Genomic DNA, 18311 nt, shown 5'->3' with positions numbered 1-18311 from the left:
GACCCACAGGTGAGATGGCCAAAGGTTGACGGCTATATTGTAAGGGCTGCTGCTACTGCGTGGTTTCATTTTCTCTTCCTACCTGTGTGTCAAAAGAAACATTATTTCTGCATTTCAGTACAGTGCTGTTGCGTTTCTTCTTCTCCTGATTATAAGCGAAAATACAAGTATTTTACAGGGCAAGACAGACCCCTATTAGACATGATAATGGAAATGCTCCCACTCATGTCCTTGATGTGTGTATAAACGATACCTTAAAGAATAAGATCATTAATAGCAGGGTACGGGGCAAAGTGGCGAGGCTGTTTTCTTCCGATGGAAGAGCGCCCTTGTGACAGGTTGTCGCCTAAACAAAAATCTATGATCTTAAAAATGCTACTGAAAGAAGAATCCTCAGCATGAATCCCAGCACTAGCATACAGCAAAAGGCACCACGATAGTTTGGTTTTTTTTCTATTTTTAAGTAGTCAAAAATTGGCCCACTTTTTTTTAAACTTTATTGTTTGTTTTCTTTTTTCTTTTTTTTTTTTTTTTACTTTTTTATTTTCTTGGAAGCTGTAAATCAAGACATTACATATAAATAGAGATTCCCTATAAAAAAGTCATTGCCGTTAGCTATTATAAGACAACTTCGCTAAAATGAAAATAAACCATTTTATTTGTTATATTTTTCCCTCTTTTATATAAAATAAAAATATTTATTTTCGTTTTGTCTCGTCTCCCTTTTCCGCCTCCTCCACGTGGGTTCCGTCTGCGAGTCTGGGAGGCACCTAGAGAGGATCCGGGTCTGGTTTGGGCGTCGTGTGCGCTAGGCTGCTGCGCCCGCTCTCCCCGTGGGCGCTGTGTCTGCTGCAGGAATAGTGAGTCCGGCTGTCGCCCGGCCGGTGCAGCACGGGCGACTCTGTGTGCGCCGCCTCATTGTTCTGAGTGCTTAGGAAAGGGGTGCTCTCAGCCACCAGCTCCTCGTCAGACTCGCTGTAAGAGGCGCTGCTCAAGGAGAAGGAGTCCCGGACGGCTCTGGCTCTGTGAGGGACGTGCCCATTCAGTTTGGATTTTTTCCACCGCCTGTTGCTGCTGGATGTTTTCTTTGGCTGCTCTAGCGCTGTGACGTATTCCTGCGTCGTCTCGTACTCATCATCCTCCGTGATGCGGAAGGGGCTGGAGGGCAGGCTCCCCATGCTGTCGTTCAGGTAGGTCTTCCTTTGGTAGTAGCTGTCGTACCTCTGTGTGTCCTGGAAGGGGAGCTGGTACCGCCGCAGGAGTGGCTGCTGCTCCTCCACACGGAAGCTGATGGGGGCTGCCGGCGGCAGGGAGACGGCGTGCGCCGAGTTGGGGGATGTAATCTCGAAGGTGGGCACCTGTGCAGCCATCGAGTAGTGGAAGTCGACAGGCGACAGGCGTGCTGGTGTGGTCAGGGCTGACACGTACCTGAAAGAAGCAACACCTCCATTTGGACACTGAGCAACCCCCGAAACCTCCAGCTGCCCCCGCGTTCTGCCGAACACCTGGCACAGGGACCCATGAGGCCTTCAGTGCTGGAGCTCAGCATCTCCTGGGGAACCAGGAGAATGGACCTTGCACCGCAGTGCCGAGGCAGGATGAGCTGCTGGCCTCAGTGGGCACTTGGGCACCATGCACCATGTATCCCAGGACTGGCTCTCCTGAGAGACTTGGTGTGCAGTTCCCACCCTGCGTCGTTGCAAACCTTGCAGCACCTCCCAGCAGGCTGTGTCAGTGCTTCCCTGCCTCTCATCTGCCCGTCGGCTGCTTTCTGTTCCCTCTGGAGCTGCCAGGCTTGTCTCCGAGGAAGGTGCCCAAAATGCGCTCCCCCTGCTCAGGCCACAGACGGGGAAAGCCTGGGCATTGCTTCCTCTGATTCAGCAAAAGTCTTGTCTCAGAAAGGCATCTACCTGCTTTAATCTACTCTAGTGACAACATCAGTGTGGCAACTCAGGTCTGGTCTAGTCCCTTTCCAAACAGCCCTTCCTTCAGCATCACCTCTTTCTAAGCAGCTAATTTTATTTCCTCTCGATAGTGCCAATTGGTACCTCGGCTCATTTTAGGCTGCTCAGGCTCCCTAGTTTCTCAAGTGCCTTTTTACCCGTGCGTCTTATGAAGTGTGAGACATCTGTATGAGCAGGGTCAGCCTGCCTGAACAGACTGGGGACAGGAATGAGAGAGGAGGTGCTGCCTTTCTCCTCTGCCCCAGGGACAAGTCCTAATGCCTTGAACGGTAACTGCCACAAACTGGCTACCTAGGGTTGCCCATGGCCACCCGCAGAGGGTTGGAGCAAGGGAAGATAACGCTGTTGCACCATGAGGAGCCAGACCCGGGAAGAGGATGATGGTTGCTGCTTCTCACCACCTGATGGTGATGCTTGAGTTGCCACCTCACCAGGGTATACGCACCATCCACTATCTCAGCCATTTTTTTTTTCACCAGCTATTGAGTGCAGCCAAGTATTTTTCTGCTCCTCTCATCCCTGTGCTCCTAAACTACATTGCCACCAGGCGAGCAGGGTGCAGTGCTTGCTGCTACCCCTACCAGCGTGGCCTCCTGGGGCAGTGCCTTCCTCTGGTAGGAGTAGAGCTGAAGTTTCTCCAGTCTCATTACGGGAATACTGCTCTGGGTCTGCGCAGAAGCAGACATTTTTGTCTCCAGCACAGAGGGCACAGCTTGGCTTTGCTGTGCCTGGGAAGCACCAAGGAGTGGGGTCTGACCTCTCGCTATGCGGTGAGTCCCGCAGAGAATCCACTGAGTCACGATACTGCGTCATGTGCCTCCGCGAGTCCTCGATGCAGAAGGCGGCCCCACGGCGAGCCCGCGCCTCCATGCATGCAGGGCTGTTGCATTTACTGGTTCCCACTGAGGACAGCATTATCCCAGACTGGGAATCTGAAGTCAGGCTTTCCGTCCGCTCCAAGCTCCAGGTGTGGCTTTCATGTCTGTGGACCAAACCCCACATGGACAGTGAGCAAAGAAACCCCACCAAGGTCTTCTCCAAAAAGTCGCATGCAGGCAGAGCTCACGCTCGGCTTTGCACTGGTGTCCCCTTTCTCCCTCTCACTAGGATACATCTGGGCAGGGACATCCAGCTTCCCAACCCTGCCTTTGATTTGCCTTTCTTTGCTGCTTCTTGGAGGTATGATTAGAGAGTAAAGAAAAGCAAACCAGTGCATACCGGGTGTTTAACACACCACCTCCTGATGGCCGGGGACAGGATGGGACAGCCTCTGGAGGGAGGCCAGGGCAATTCTACTTTGTGCTTGTGAAGCATTCTGGGTGTGGAGCAATACACTGGCCATGCCAAGACAAGACCACAAAGGATCTTCGAATGTGCCATCTGCATTGCTAAGTGACGGCCCCTTCAGAGATGCTACCAGAAAGGAGACAGAAAAAAACACTCAAAATTACTTCGTGATCGACAGAGAAAAGCATGCCAAAGGTAGATCTAGATGCCCAGTTTCCACTGGTTTACAAAATATTTTGGCAGCAAAATGTGTTCAAGGAGCTATGATATGTCAGCTGGACCTTGCTCAGCACTTGGGGCTCCCCCCGCCCAAGGCCTGGTGCAAAGAAGACATCCCGCAAGGACCCTCCGGGGATGCATGGGGACACACTGGCGGCCCAGCCGTGCCCTGGCCACTGGGCTCACCCCTCTCCACAGCAGAAATATGTGATCCATTAGAGCAACAGCCCCGAGCTGAACCGCGCCAAACAGGGCTGCGCAGGCAGAGGATTTTGGGTGGGTGTTTGCAGAAGAGAGCAGGCCTCATTAAGACTTCCCAAGAACTTGTCAGTTATTGATGGCTCCAGGCACATGCTCGGCTGCAACCACCACACTCATTCATAGCTTCAAATGGTGGCACTGATCAAGTAAAATGGAGCCTGATTATGCCAGTAGTTTGCCTCTGGCGTGACTTCAAGAAACACCTGCTTGCTGCACTTGACTAGAGAAGATCAGGTGGCAGGTAGCCAGGACCAGAGGCTATGGAAGGCAGGTTCCTCCCCACAGCTGTCATGTGTTAATGCTGCCCTCCACACACACCTTTGCGACTTTAGGAGGTGCCCAGAGGTGGCCCTGGAGTCCCAGGGCTTTGAAGTGAGCATGGGAGGCCAGCAAGGTGCATCTCTGCAGGCACAGGAGCCTCTGTGTGCCTGGTTCGACCTTGCACACATTTAGCCAGGGTTGGGCTGCAAGCATACAAGTTCGAAAAGACCTGGAAAACACACTGTCTAGCTCACCAGGGGCAGGATTTCCCTGGACAAAGGCAGTCATTTCCAGCCCAGCAAGTCATTCTTGGCTCCTTCGCTGCTTGCTGAAGGTCTAGCCAGAGGAGTCCAGGGAGGAATTCACTTGAAAACCTACGTTCTATATCTGAAGTTGAGCTGATGCATTGTACCCTGAGAGTACAGGCTCATCCCTGATGAATGTCTGACCCCTGAAGAAACCTGCCAGGAGCCATCTTTAAGCTTTAGTTGAAAGGATTCATTGCTTCCTGGACAAATGGAGACACGGACATCGGGCTAATGAAGTGAATAAGCCAGGACATCTTTTGCTTTATAAGATCCATGCAATGTGATCTATACACCATTGACAGGCTGTAGATACAGCCCCCCTACACCTCACAGTCACTTTTCAAAAGCAAGTCCTTGCCTAGGGAAACATAGTCACTTACCAAAAGAATCACAAGAACTATGTAAGAGCTGAACATCCAGACTCAAAACAGCACAGGCCTTTGTCTAGAGCATTTGAAGGACTTCTCTGGCCATCATAAAAACAGGGAAATTCCATCTGCAATTAAGATGCTCTCAAAAACGCTGAGAACTTCAGGTTCTGAGTCATGCTGCTCTTCCCACCTTGATGGTTATTTTAAAATGTAAAAAAAAATCATGCCTCATGCTGCGTATCAAGAATTATTGGTACTTTCTGGATAGCTCCAATTTTCCTGAGAGCTTCAGAAAGACTTCCAGAGAAAGCAGTGCCACCACCTCAGAGGCCGATATTCCAAAGCAACTTTCTGTACTGTGATAAACTGCAGAGTTTTGTTTTCTCATGAAAAACTGTGACTTGCAAGTCAGACCCTGACTCTGAGAAACTGGCCAAAGCCATTTGTGATATTTCGTGTACTTTGCCTTCCACAAGGCAAATACATTCTAAACATATCGAGCATGAAACAGATAACCTATGTGTGCTTAATGAATTGCTGCAGTTGTCCAGTGTGCTTGCGAACGCAACTTGCAAAACCTTCCCTAGACGAATCCTCTTGTTCGTGTCTGTGCAAAGCTCGAAAGCACAACTTAACTTCATCTGAGTTTACAGCTATGTCAGTGCTGCACATTCCTGCTGGCACCTCACTGCAAGTCAAGACATTCCCACACCTCTCACTAACCAGCTGTGACCCGCAGTGTCAACGTGGCCTGTATGCCAGTGTAGTGCCAAACATCAAGTAAAAACAGAGAGAGGTGAAAGGAAAACCTTTTACTGGCTTTGAATCTCACAGCATCCTAAGGCAAACAGCAGGAGAAAGTTCAGGGGAAAATGGTATACATCACCTCTGGCTGGATGTTGGAGTGGCTGTGGAGCAGTGATGAGATGGGGAGCAGGAGTGACTTCCTGAAAAGGTTGTCTCTGTTTCCCTTCGGATCACATGTTCAGTGGCAGAAACGTTCTTAGAAATATACTGTAAAATACAAAGAACCACACAGATCAGCCACCAGCTTGCCAACACTGCCACAGCCAAATTCAGCCGGCTTGATGACTTCTGGTGAAATCACATAAGGACTGAGTGTACCAGGCAGCTCCACACCCCATGGAAGGAGACAAGGAGGCTGGAGGCTCTTCACTGCCTCTGCACTTGGAACATTGGGAAAGGACTATGGCATGGAGACTGTAGAAGGGTTGTGAAGAGCCAAGGGGTTCCCCAGAGGACAGTGGTACCATGTGTAGCTACTGACCAGAAAAACATCTCTACTCACAGGGGGTTATACACCCAACAGGGTACCAGCAAAAAGACAACCACATGAGATCTGCTAGAGGCACAGGCCCTGTGGAAACACCAGGTGTAATCCAAATACTTATGCCATCTAGTGAGAAGCCCTGCTTTTCACAGGGACACTAAGCTCTCTGGGAGAGTCAGTACTTTGGGGCCAGAGGGCTGTGGTTCTCAAAAATTCACTTTCCCTCTTCCTTTGTGGTTGGGTTTCAACCTAGCTAAATTTTGACATCCAAAGGGTGACCCAGCAGAGCTTGTAACTGATTCATTGTACTCATTTCCATCAGTACTCCTTCTTGTTTGAGTCTGTCTCCCCCTACTCTTCTTAGAATCATAGAATGATTTGGGTTGGATGGGACCTTACAGGTCATCTAGTTCAAGCCCTCCTGCCATGGGCAGGGACACCTTCCACTAGACCAGGCTACTCAAAGCCCCATCCAGCCTGGCCTTGAACACCTCCAGGGATGGGGCATCCACAGCTTCTCTGGGCAACCTGTCCCAGTGCCTCACTGGGAAGAATTTCTGCCTTATATTTAATCTAAATCTACCCTCTTTCAGTTTAAAGCCATTAACCCTCGTCCTATCGCAACAGGCGTTGCTAAAAGGTCCCTCTCTAACTTTCTTGTAGGCCTCTTTTAGGTACTGGGAAGCTGCAATAAGTTATCCTCAGACTCTTCTCTTTTCCAGGCTGAACCTCAACTCTCTCACGCTTTCCTCATAGGAGAGGTGCTCCAGCCCTCTGATCGTTTTCGTGGCCCTCCTCGGGACTCGTTCCAACAGGTCCATGTCCTTCTTACGTTAGCGGCCCCAGAGCTGGCTGCAGTACTTCAGGTGGGGTCTCAAGAGAGCAAAGTAGAGGGGGAGAATCCCCTTCCTCGACCTGCTGGTCACACTTCATTTGACGCAGCCCAGGGTACAGTCGACTTTCTGGGCTGCAAGTGCACATAGCTGGGTTATGTTGAGCTTCTCATCAACCAACAGCCCTAAGTCTTCCTCCTCAGGACTGAGCTCAATCCCTTCATTCCCCAGCCAGCATTTGTGCTTGGGATTGCCCTGACCCATGTGCAGGGCCTTGCACTTGGCCTTGTTGAACTTCATGAGGCTCACACGGGCCCACCTCTCAAGCCTCTTATCCCTTTCAACGCCTCGGTCCGGCAAGGCACTTCAGCACATTGATGGTCCTGTTGAGTTCACGGAGTTCGATGGGAATCTCACGTGACTGAAGTCATGAGAGTGGCTGAACCACCCTTCTGGATCTGGTCCTACATTCTTAGATGGTTCTCATTAATGTGACAGTGGCTTCCCACAAGGACATCTCACCTTGCCCGGGATGCAACTCTTGGTACAGTCAGGTGGGCTAACCCAGGGCTGACCAGATCACCATGACATGCTTCGGCATGATATGGTCACCATGGCAGACCTAGCCCCTGCCACGCCGATTGCATTTGTCATGCTGCGAAGAGGGGACTGATCGGATAGCTTAATAAACGGGAAACACCGGGAACACCTCTCTTAGAGGAAAACAGGATCACACTTGATTCACCAAAACAAGCCTGTCTCAAGTGCCCTAATCTCATCCTGTCCTTCCAAGTAAAATCACATTTCCCTTCAGATGTCTGTTTTGGAAAAGTTTCTATGCATACTCTCATCTCTTTGTTCAAGTTTGTCAGTGTTTTGCTTCTCTCAACACGCACACGGGTATGTATGCACACACTTCCATGTCAAACTCCTGGCGGAAAACAGGCACTCAGTAACATGCAGGGAGATGGAGACAAAAGGTCTTACATCAGCCATTTGAATTTCCTCAGGATCCAAACGTGGATGGCTTGGCCCATTCGCAAGGCTCCTGTTCTGATGGGCAGGGCACATGTTCTGCCGTAGATGATTATGCATTTGTTTCCTTTGCTTCCTTTAAAAAAGAAAGGAAAAAATTTATTAGGAAGACTTATCTCATGGTGCTTTCTGCCCTCAGAGACACTTGGGGGAAGCAGATAAAGGAGAAGGCAAGTCTTGGACACACTTCTTGTTTCAATGGTGTTTGTGGAAAGCTGCAAAGAGGAAGAAACAAGGCATTCTACATTTGCGGCCTTCTGCTGCTTTTTCAAAAAAAGGAGAACATTTCTCATTATGGGAAATTTGGAAAGCTGGGTCCAGGGTCCCCTTTTGCAAGACAAGGCCCAGCACAATGCAGTGGAGCCAGGGGCACCATGGTGCTGGGAGCAGAGGAGAAAAGCAGGGAGAACAGAAGGGGAAAGCAGGTCCTGACTTGGCTTCGGTGGCAAGGCACTTGACCTATCCTGCGTCAAGCACAAAGCAGCAAAGCCTACCTGTGCCCCTGGCAGGGCATCTACTCCACAAGACCCCTCTTGTCCCAGGGGTACCCTGAACTCAGGCAAGGTGTGGGCTAACTAGGGAAAAAGGTGCTGTCCAGGCAGGGAAGGATGGCCATAAAAGAGGTCCCCAAGCCTCTTGTTCCATGAAGACTGCTTTGGAAGTCTCTGAAATGTAAATAGCTGAGACCACAGCTCCTACACAACAGCCCAGTGTGTGCTTCTGCTGTCAGAAGACGAGCTACTGGATCGGGGGTCAGCTCTTCCTGGTCACACAGCATCACCTGGCTGGGCAAAATGATGCTGATCCAGGTGATAAGCAAATGGCCCCAGGAAAACATCCTGCTCAGGCACAGCCTAGTAGATGGCTCCACTGGCCTCCTTCATGAGACCTTCCTGGGAATATCACATCACAGCTTGTCCTTACAATCGCATTTGGGTGAAGCACATGAAAGTGTTAAGCATGAATGCTGCCACTCAGTAACCTCTGGCCAGTTATTGTCTGTTAGCCACCCATACTCACTTGGTTTTACAGTAAGCTACCACACAGACGATGCCCACCACAAGCAAGGCAACACAGATTCCCGTGATGGTTAAAACTCTCTTCTGGTAGAGCTCCTCTGCTTCTGCAAATGGAGAGAAAGCAAGCAGTTACAAATGGGGTCCAGCACCAGGGATGTGTCTGGCTGCAGAGGAACCAGCACTGCATGAGGGTAAGATGGACAACAGGGCTCAGTCAGACCTCCTACCAACCCACTGCCCGCCTCTGCTAGCTGCCCCAAACCTCAGACCAGCTGGCCCAACCTCACTCACCACTCAAGAGACCTTCACTCCTTCTGTCTCTCTGCACCTTCACCCTCTCTCACTCAGTAGCTCATCCCTTCTGCACTCAAACATGCTTCTTCCTTTCTCTTTTTCTGCAGCATAACTTGGCGACTAAGCTCGAAAAATCCCCACTACTCTCCTCTCCCCGCTTCTCAGTAACTTAGTAGCTTACCAAAGAAGTCCCCAAGCATCCCCCACTCACCACGAACACGCACGCCCTGTGATGCTCTCATCACAGGCTCTCTGCTCTGATGGACTCAGAATGCCTTTTCCTTGCAGCGGCTGCATGCCCTGGAGCTCAGCGGAGTGCTAGAAACCACTGAGCAACAGGCCCCAAAGCATGTAGGTGCTGAAAGGGACATCCTAAAACAGTCAAAAAGCAGAATGAGGATGGAAAAGTGATAGTGTACAAGACAAAGAAAAGGGAGCAGAGTAATTAAAATACAGTAACCATTTGTAGGTATGGATTTTTAATGAAGCCCTAGGAAGCAATTAATTCAATTGCACCAGGTAACTCGGAAGCACACACAAAATTCAAGCAGCATGCTGCTGCTTCTCTCAAATATCACCATTTCTCATGGTCCACCTTCCAAACCAGAAAAGTCACTTGCATCCAAACCCAGACCATGCTGGCAATGAGGCAATTCATTCAAATTAATCAGAGCTCCAAGGAAATGCCAGGATGCCACCTGCAGTGTAACTGAACTCCATGTAGGCAGCAATCGCACAGCAAGGACACCTCTTCCTCTGTGGCCACACCAGAGCAGATGCCCTTCTTGGTGATATCCAGCAATCTCCACTTAGATCAGCAGAGACGATTTGGTTCTCCAGCTGAATGACTGAGAGGAGCATTCAGTGCGCAGCTGCCATGAGCATTTTAGTTCGGCATCTATGAATGCTGTCCTTGTGCCCCCATACTATGTGTTAATGTTAAAGTCACGGGGGGTTGTGCCTCCCTTAATATTCGTTGACATATTTTTTTCATACGTATTAGCCAATAAAACTCATGCCATGGTTGCTGTGCTCAGCATGGATCACCATGCCACACTAAACACCTTGGATTGGCTATATGATACTCCCGGTGCTACCAAGCAATCAAATACAAAACCAGAAGAGAAACAGGTCTGGTCCCAAAAACCCCTGGTCCCAGAAACTTTAGTAAAAAAAAACAAAACCAAGGTGGAAGCACTTAAACATTCTGTATTTAGACTGATTTCAGCTTGCCAGTTTAGGAAGGAAAACGTATTTTCGGAAGAAAAAAAAAAAGTGCTAGGAAAAATGTTTATCTCTTGCTCTTAAAATGGAAACAAAGAAAGATTTACTAAAGCAAGGGCTGAGAATGACAGCCCTGACATGAAGATGCAAAACACGATCTGCAGGGCTTGCTTCATGCCTATGCTGCAAAGGTACTCTTTAAAGAAATACATTTCCATTTATTTTGTTCGTGCACTGGCCTTTGGCCTGACAAGGCACTCGGGGTGCCGGTGGCCCTGGCAGGCGATGTCCCACCGTTCCGAGAGAGGCAGCAGCTGCGGCTCGCCCAGACTCCAGCTCCACAGTGCTGTGGGCCGGGAGCTGCAGGTCACGGGTCTCCTTGGGCTGAAAGTTACTGCAGCAGCTTCACCAGCTGCTGCACCTGCTGAGAGCCAGAATGTTCTGGGACCTACTCACAGAGTGGGGTTTGGGTGCTGGCTGACCTCATACTCCTTGCATTTTACTATAAGGACCCATGTGGAGCTGGTATGGGGAAAGAACTCACTCTGGGGTGAAACGCCTCCTTCAGCGATGCGTTTCCCTTGCACAGATGCCCTATTCCAGGCATCAGCAACCATGGCAGACAAGCTTTCTTGCTTTTCTTGCTTTTCTTGCTTTTGCACACCTTTGGGACACGGGTTCCAGCTGTACAGGTCTTTCTTTCAGTCAGGATTTTGAGAGATTTTATCAGAACCAGGAAACCCAGCTAGGATCATGTCCTGGTTACAGATGGCACCAGGCAAGATTTTTGCTACTACCCAGCAAAAACTACTTTTATATTACAAAAAAAAAAAAAAAAGCTGGGTATGGAGTCTGTTTTCACCATGGACCCATCCATCAAGCCAATTTTTTCCAAGATTCTTCGCTATGTTTTTTGCTACAAAGACTTTTTTTTCCAAGCATAAATCATTCCCTTTGAATCATGGAGGAGAGAGAAATAGCGAACTATGGCTTTTTTTTTTTTTTCCTGTCACCTACATGACAAAATTTTTCACCCAAGGCTCACATCAAAGCCTCTGTTCTGGTGATTGTGTCAGTACGGGACCCCAACTCTGGCACATCTGACTCCTGAACTTTCACCTGAATTGTATGGGGAATGTTTGAGTTCATCAGAAATGCAGATTTATCCTCGCTGTCTTGAGCTGACAGCTCTGCTATGTGAAGCAGTGAAGTGTGAGCCTGTGCGTCAGTGCTGCAAAACTAAAAATTAAACAACCTGCTGACAGCAACGTAGCCTGGCTCCTAACATCTCATTAAAGTCGATGCTCAATAACACAGTGTCTTCGTGTTGCACAAAACCATCTCAACAGTGACAGAAAGAAAATAGGAGAGTGCACACTATAATTTTGGATTTGAGGAGGTAAGATCCTGGAGCAAGACTTGTCCATCTGTGCCTGTATGCTCTACAAACAGCACGTCTTCAGCAGCAGCACTGTCACTCTACAGCAGCAAACACTACGAACAAACCATGTGGCGCCACATAATGCCGACAGGATCACAGTCCAGCCATGGGTGTCACAGCAACGCATGAAATGACAGAGAAGAGACGGCTGCAGACTGGGAATGGGATGCGTGCGGTTCTGTGATGACATTGACAACGGACGAGGAAAACGACAAAAGGTCAACAAAAAAGGGATGTCAAAAATCCTCAATTTGAAAGTTTGTTTAAGTGTATTAGTATTAGCAGCACCACTTTCTCTGAAACACCTGACCACAAAATTCACACATGTTTTGCAGCAGGGAAGAATTGCTGGGGGTTACACACCAATCCCAGTGGATCAGCATGCAAAAACCGGAGGAGACAAGTTTCTCCAGCTTCATCTAGTGCATGTTCCTCCACCACAGGGAGCCGAGAAGACAATTTGGGATGCAGAAGTGAAAGTTTGGTGTCCCCATACCTCTAGCAAACAGAATTGAAATATCTTCACGGGAAGATCTGCTCTGGCTGACATTGCCGGGTCAATTTTTTTAAGTGGTAAAGATAAATTTCTCTGCTCTCATCTGGCCAAGTCCTCCCTGTGCTTGGCCTGGACACTCAAGGGAAACCTAGCATCAAGGATTTCTTTTCCCAGGCGCTTCCTCAAGAGATACTTGATATATTTCTAAAAACAGACTGAGAAGAGAAGAAAAATAATATGACTATGAGCAATAGGGCCAGAATAGAAAATTGCCCCAAGTGGCTATTTTTAAAGCGTTTAAGACACTGCAGTGTTTTTCCAAACTTCAACTTGCCACTGTGATGCTCAGCTTTACACCCTCCACCCTCATGGGAGACTACTGACTTCCCTGGGCTCACTGTTTTCCAGACTAACTCTAGAACAATTTCCTCCCGGTCAAGAACAGAAATACGCAGTTAACCTTTGGGAGGAGCAATGGCAAAGCTCGTCCTGCCCCTCCATAGGATCCAGTGGAGGTTAGTGGGTCTACGACTGCAATTTCTAGAAAAGTCCCAATCTTCCTGAAACTTGCCTTCCCGCTCCTGGAATGCTTGTCCATTCCCACGTGGTGCCTGCTGGCAACCCTTTGGCTGGACACAAACTCCAGCTTTTCAGTTAAATACACAAAAGCATGTTGAATGAGGAGACATGGCAATTGTAACATCCCAGTCACGCCACACACACCAGGCTGCTGCTTGGAACAAAGAAAAAAGTGCTGCTAAAAATACACATGCATTTGTATAGGTTTACATTTAGATTTAGCATTTTTGTTGGTCGGTTGGTTGGTTTGGTTCTTTTAGGGTTTTTGTTTGGTTGGTTTTTTTTGGTTTGGTTTGGTTTTGTTTTTTTGTTTTTAATCCAAACATCTATCTTGGTGCCAGGGAAGAGAACAGAACAGCTGATTTTTTAATCATCCCATTAAAGCCATAAATATAACGTGGGCAGCTCTTAATGGCTTCTGATTAATAAATGAATGGTTGTTCCATACCCTTTAATTCAAATCCAAGATGCTCTGCCAATGCAGAAAGAAGGAAGAGAAAGAGAAAAAGAAAAACAGGTCTGTCAGAGATCTCTAATATACAAACACACACACTGTGCAGTTACAGCAGGTTAGCTTTTCTGTAGGCTCAGCAGCAGTTACACAGAAGACAGTGTACGCTTCAGAGCATTTCAAATTCCCAACAGAGGTTTTACCTTATGTAAAGAAAAGACCCAAACAAATTGCAGTGGAAGTTAATTATGAATTCTTTTAGTTAATTATGAATTCTTTTGAGATGAGCCATGTTTGTTAGTACCTGATATGGAATTCACAGTTTAGGCAGTTAAAAAAAAAAAAAAGGAAAAAAAAAAAAAGGGGAAAAAAAAAAGGAAAAAAAAAAAAAAAAAGGAAAAAATTTTAAAAAAAAAAAAAAAAAAAAAAAGTACTGCTCTGAAACAACTCCTGAGAGATCAAAACACATAGCGGCTACGTGAACCAGGTAAAAACCCTTCATTCACTTTCTACAGGCAAAACGTGCGGGCACGTGCGCGGGCCCTGGGGCCGCCAGCACGATTCTGCCGCCCGCGACCTCACGCCGGGTCTCGGCTGCACAGCGTCCTCCAGCAGCATCGCCCGCGAGCCACCCAGCAGCGTGCCCGTCGCGCGAGCGCTGCTCTCGGTGGCGCGGATCTCCGCTTGGACCGGCGATGCTGCCAGGGATTACTTGCCTGGGCAAGGCAACGAATCCTTCGCAGGTCTAAAAGTGCAAACTGCACCGAAAGCTGCCCTCAAGTTTGTAACGTTCCAGGTTTCACTTCTGCTGTGGTTCTGCATTGTTTCAAAAACAACAAGCATGCTGAAAAAAACCACGAATTGGAGCATCTGCTTTCAGATTCGTATTCATTACCAAGTTGGATTGCAGTTCATCTTGCAGAGATAGCGCTAAGTAAAGTAGAGTTTACCTAATGAATCAGTAACACAGTTATCCAAAACGAGTATAATGAATTTTAGTAATTTTCCTGGTACAGTCCTCACTTAAAGACAATTTTTCTTACATGAACATTAAAGTTCTCCAAACTTATCACTGTACACAAAAGTGAGCTCTACTGTTCCCAGTCACTATACACACAAATTTATTTGCAGCTTAGAGATCTATTTGCTCTGTTTTCAATAGAAACTGCATTTCGCTGTACAGAAATATTGGCTTTCTCTTGCAACACTGTTAAAAACTTGGGCAGAGGGAAATTAACACTAATCATTATGGAACATGTAAACACGTTTCAACTAAAGCAGGTTCTTCTCTTCAAAACAATGCCGATGTTTGGGTTTCAGGGTTTTTTTGTGTTTTGTTTTTTTCTGTTTTATTTTGGGGGGCAGGGGTAGGAACAGTTGTGTTGGGGTGGATTTTTTTGTTAATTTTGTATAATTTAAAGGCCAGAAAAACTGGCTGCTCTCTGCGTCACATCTCACATTTGTGCAAAAGGAACGGCAAACTCTACCATGCATTTCACAGTCATTTTGTACAAGTTACAGTGACAGGGACACGTTGTGGTGGGCAGCAGAGAACTGGACAGAATACATTCATCCTAAACTTCTTGGCTATCACATCTAGCCTTGACCTTTTCCTAACGCATGCTCTCATTACACATGCTCTTTCACCTGACACTATGACAAATGTGTGCAGAGATACATTAAATTTCACCCGTGTCTATGCTATTGATCCATTTGATAGCTGCATGCTGTCTGTACTGCCACATTTCCTCCCTTTTCTAGGGTTTGCTGTAACACCTACAGCTACAAATGGATGCAATTTAGAACATTTTCACGTGCTTCTGTAAATTCAGAAATGCCTGTGCAAATGGAAGTGGTGGGCAAGGCCTGAGGAGCTTTAGCCTTCCCACCGTCCCCCTCGCACCAGAACTGCTGTTTCTTTCGTGTCCCCATCCCATGCAGCAGATGCAGCCTGCCGGCTGCTGAATCTTAGCTACAGGTTCTATGAGCAGGAGAGAAACCACGCAACCATGCAGGGGCTGGAATGCACGTGCCTGCCTATACCCACAAACCTATTGGTGGCTTTGTAGACAGAGGAAGCCTCACCGCACCCAGCCTGTGCTCCTGCATCTGATGTCCGTGGCTACTCAACACTTCTCTATCATCATTTCTCGAACTGATTTCTCTCCTGATTCCTTCCCGCTCACTGTCAGCTTTGATGCCACATTCGAGGCACTTGGTGGGATTTGCAAGGCTGTCCTCCAAGATTTCCAGCGGAAAACTCCCCCAGATGACAAGTCAACTTCCTTGAAAAAGCAAAGGAATTATTGGACCCATATCGGGAGATACTGAAATTTCCATCATGCCATTTTTTGCTTCTCTGCTATCTCCACCGATGATAATAGCAAACCAGTCGTTTGACAGTATGCAGAGAAGCAGTCCTAGCACATTAAGCCATTGAAAGCAAGGTGAGAAGTGTCAAGTCAGTTGTAGCTACAGGCATTGCTGTCTCCCATAACTGAACACATTCTCCCCTTCCCCTGCCCAGGAGTTCCTCCCAGCCTGGGCAGGTATTGCCCTCTGTGCTGGGACAGTGAAAGAGGAGACACTTCAAGAGTAGGCCAGGATTTGGAGGGTTCACATCTTCTCTAAAGAAGAGACTGTTCAAAATTACAAAATATATTACAAACCAGAGGCTAATGAGATGACCCCAGCTCCGGGAAAAAACATTGCTTCAAAATGTAATCATTCTGCATTCAGCAGAAGGGTGTCATCTTCACAAACATGGTTTACCACACGGTGCCTATCTATTTTGTATCAACAATATACCGCTTGGTAACAAACACGTTTGAGAAAACAATTTTTTTCCTAGAGACAGCAATCCGTTTTAGTCTGGAACAAAAGATATCTCTGCATATCATGTTCGAAAGAAGCCTCCTTTGCTTTTTTTAAGAGGTTCATCAGGAAAAGTAATACATCTTTAAAAGCTTCGGGTGGAGAAGATGCTCGGCACGATGTGTAGTACCCACACTGTGTCCTACAACGGTTCAGTCAACCTGCATTTTACTCACCTTCCCAGTTAGATTTGCCGTCTGCCAGATTTGGCTGCTGGGGATGCCTAGAAACCTTTTGGCAACAGTCCCCTCTACGGCCATGAACCACATAGAGGGAAGCATGAGGTCCAGGTAAGTCCTCCAGCTCCTTCGGATGGTGATTCACTCCACACTGACAGAGGTGGTTGCAACGGCGCATTGCATCTCAGGCTTGTGGCAGAGGGAGCCTTTGGGATAGTTAAAATTAAATGGATGAATCCCATCTGTAGAGACAAACCGATACACTCCAGGAGTGCTGACAGAGTGCAGCAGTGCTCTCCAACTCCCACGGGACAAACTCTATTGGAAGCAATATATCCACAGGATACCAGGCAAATAAATTGCAGTGAGACGGCACTGAGATGGTAGCTCTAGGCTGAGGAAATGGGCCTATTATTTTTCTCACATCATCAGCCTTCTGTCTGAACTCCACACATGCTCCCTGGTCATGGCGAGGAGCTATGGCTGAGCACCCTGAACTGCTGTGAGACTCCGAGACCATGTGAAGTGGGGACGTGTTTTTTGGAAAAAAATCTCATGCCACATGTGCCTGCACAACCTTTCTGAAAATGTTGGACTTAAAAATAGAACACATTCTTCCTAATGCAGCCATCAGTGTTAAGGAAACAGTATCTACTGGTTTCTTGAATGCATTACTTGCAGTATTTATGTTACTTGCTGTACCTAAAAGCTAAGCTAGGCTCTTCTGTGTTGATCCCAAAGGAGACCGGACCAGTAGTTTGGAAATGTTCAAGTACCTAACTACTGTATGTGTGACAGAAGGCTGTCCAACAGAGAAAGGCAGCAAGAATGGGAGAATTGAGGAAGGGAAAAAGGGAAAAAAAATGAGAGAGATGACAAAAATGTTTAATTTCCACACTCCTCGTCACAGCTGCAGCACATTTGCATGTGACTCAGGTTGGATCCCTTATGCAGATTGGTACCACTCAGCTGTTCAAAGCAGGGCTTGCTGAGGAGTTAAGCGATGCACAGATCTTACACTCAAGTCCCCCAAAGGTTGACAGTCGTCTGAAGTGGACTGAAAGAAAAAATTCAGTTTGATTTGGGTGCTACCAGTAGAGCGGGTACTCTGTGGACCCACTGTCACAAATTTTGTAGTGGATTCTTTTCTCATCATCAGACAGAAGACAAACTCCTACGCTTACTTGATCGGCAATGAGTCTGTTTTTCTCTATAATGTATTTTACCTGCTTTAAAAGACGAACATACAAAAGCATTTAATCTGAAATATCCTCATAGGAGTAACACCTTACGACAAGATGGCTCGCGCTGAATTGTAGATCTATAGGATGATTAAGAAGGATAAAAGCATTAGCAAAGAGTTGTGAAAACGGGCCTCTGCTCGTGTGGATTTCAGGTTGCCTGAGAACCTCATTAAGATGTTTAGTTACTGCATGCATTATTCCCCCCAAACACGCCCGGGTCCCCCTGAGGCTATCTGAGTCACAGAGCATGCTCCAAGGCATGAAACAGAGTGGACATCTGAGGACCATCAAGACAGTCTATTGATAATAAATTGTACTAACAAGAGCGATACTTGCAGCACCCTGGTCCAGGCTTCCCCCAGGGGGTACAAGGAGCAATGCGAGACAGTCCCATGGTGCTGGGTACAAAGGACACTGCTTGTGTTAAGGGCTGGGCAATACATGGGATCTCCAAGCACAGAAAGTCTGTAAACTTTCCATAAACTGCACAGCCATTTAGCTTGTCCAGTAACATATCAATAAAAAAAATTTGGTAGGCCTAAAGGGTCCAGATACGTCACAACTGAGTATTAGCCAGCTACTGTGGATTAGCATGCAATTAACTTCAGGAGATCCCAAAGGGTAACCTGTACTGCAGTCAAGAGGAGAGGAATAGCCCTGTTATGATAAACCACAAATGC

General features: G+C 47.5%; 1 protein-coding gene across 1 annotated transcript in view; it reads right to left on the bottom strand.

The window, feature by feature from the left end:
• Positions 1-770: 770 nt before the first annotated feature.
• NRG2 (neuregulin 2) overlaps positions 771-18311 on the bottom strand; it is a 168258-nt gene continuing 150717 nt past the window's right edge. Inside the window, exons 7-12 of the mRNA XM_065644209.1 lie at positions 13332-13355; positions 8851-8953; positions 7783-7906; positions 5558-5685; positions 2722-2946; positions 771-1428 (exon numbers count right to left, since the gene is read on the bottom strand). Coding sequence (XP_065500281.1) covers positions 771-1428; positions 2722-2946; positions 5558-5685; positions 7783-7906; positions 8851-8953; positions 13332-13355 — 1262 coding nt within the window. The remainder of the gene's footprint in view (positions 1429-2721; positions 2947-5557; positions 5686-7782; positions 7907-8850; positions 8954-13331; positions 13356-18311) is intronic.

This window comes from Caloenas nicobarica, chromosome 13, assembly GCF_036013445.1.
Source record: "Caloenas nicobarica isolate bCalNic1 chromosome 13, bCalNic1.hap1, whole genome shotgun sequence".
In the NCBI taxonomy this organism is placed as follows: Eukaryota; Metazoa; Chordata; class Aves; order Columbiformes; family Columbidae; genus Caloenas; species Caloenas nicobarica.
This window is presented reverse-complemented; position numbering and strand designations above follow the sequence as displayed.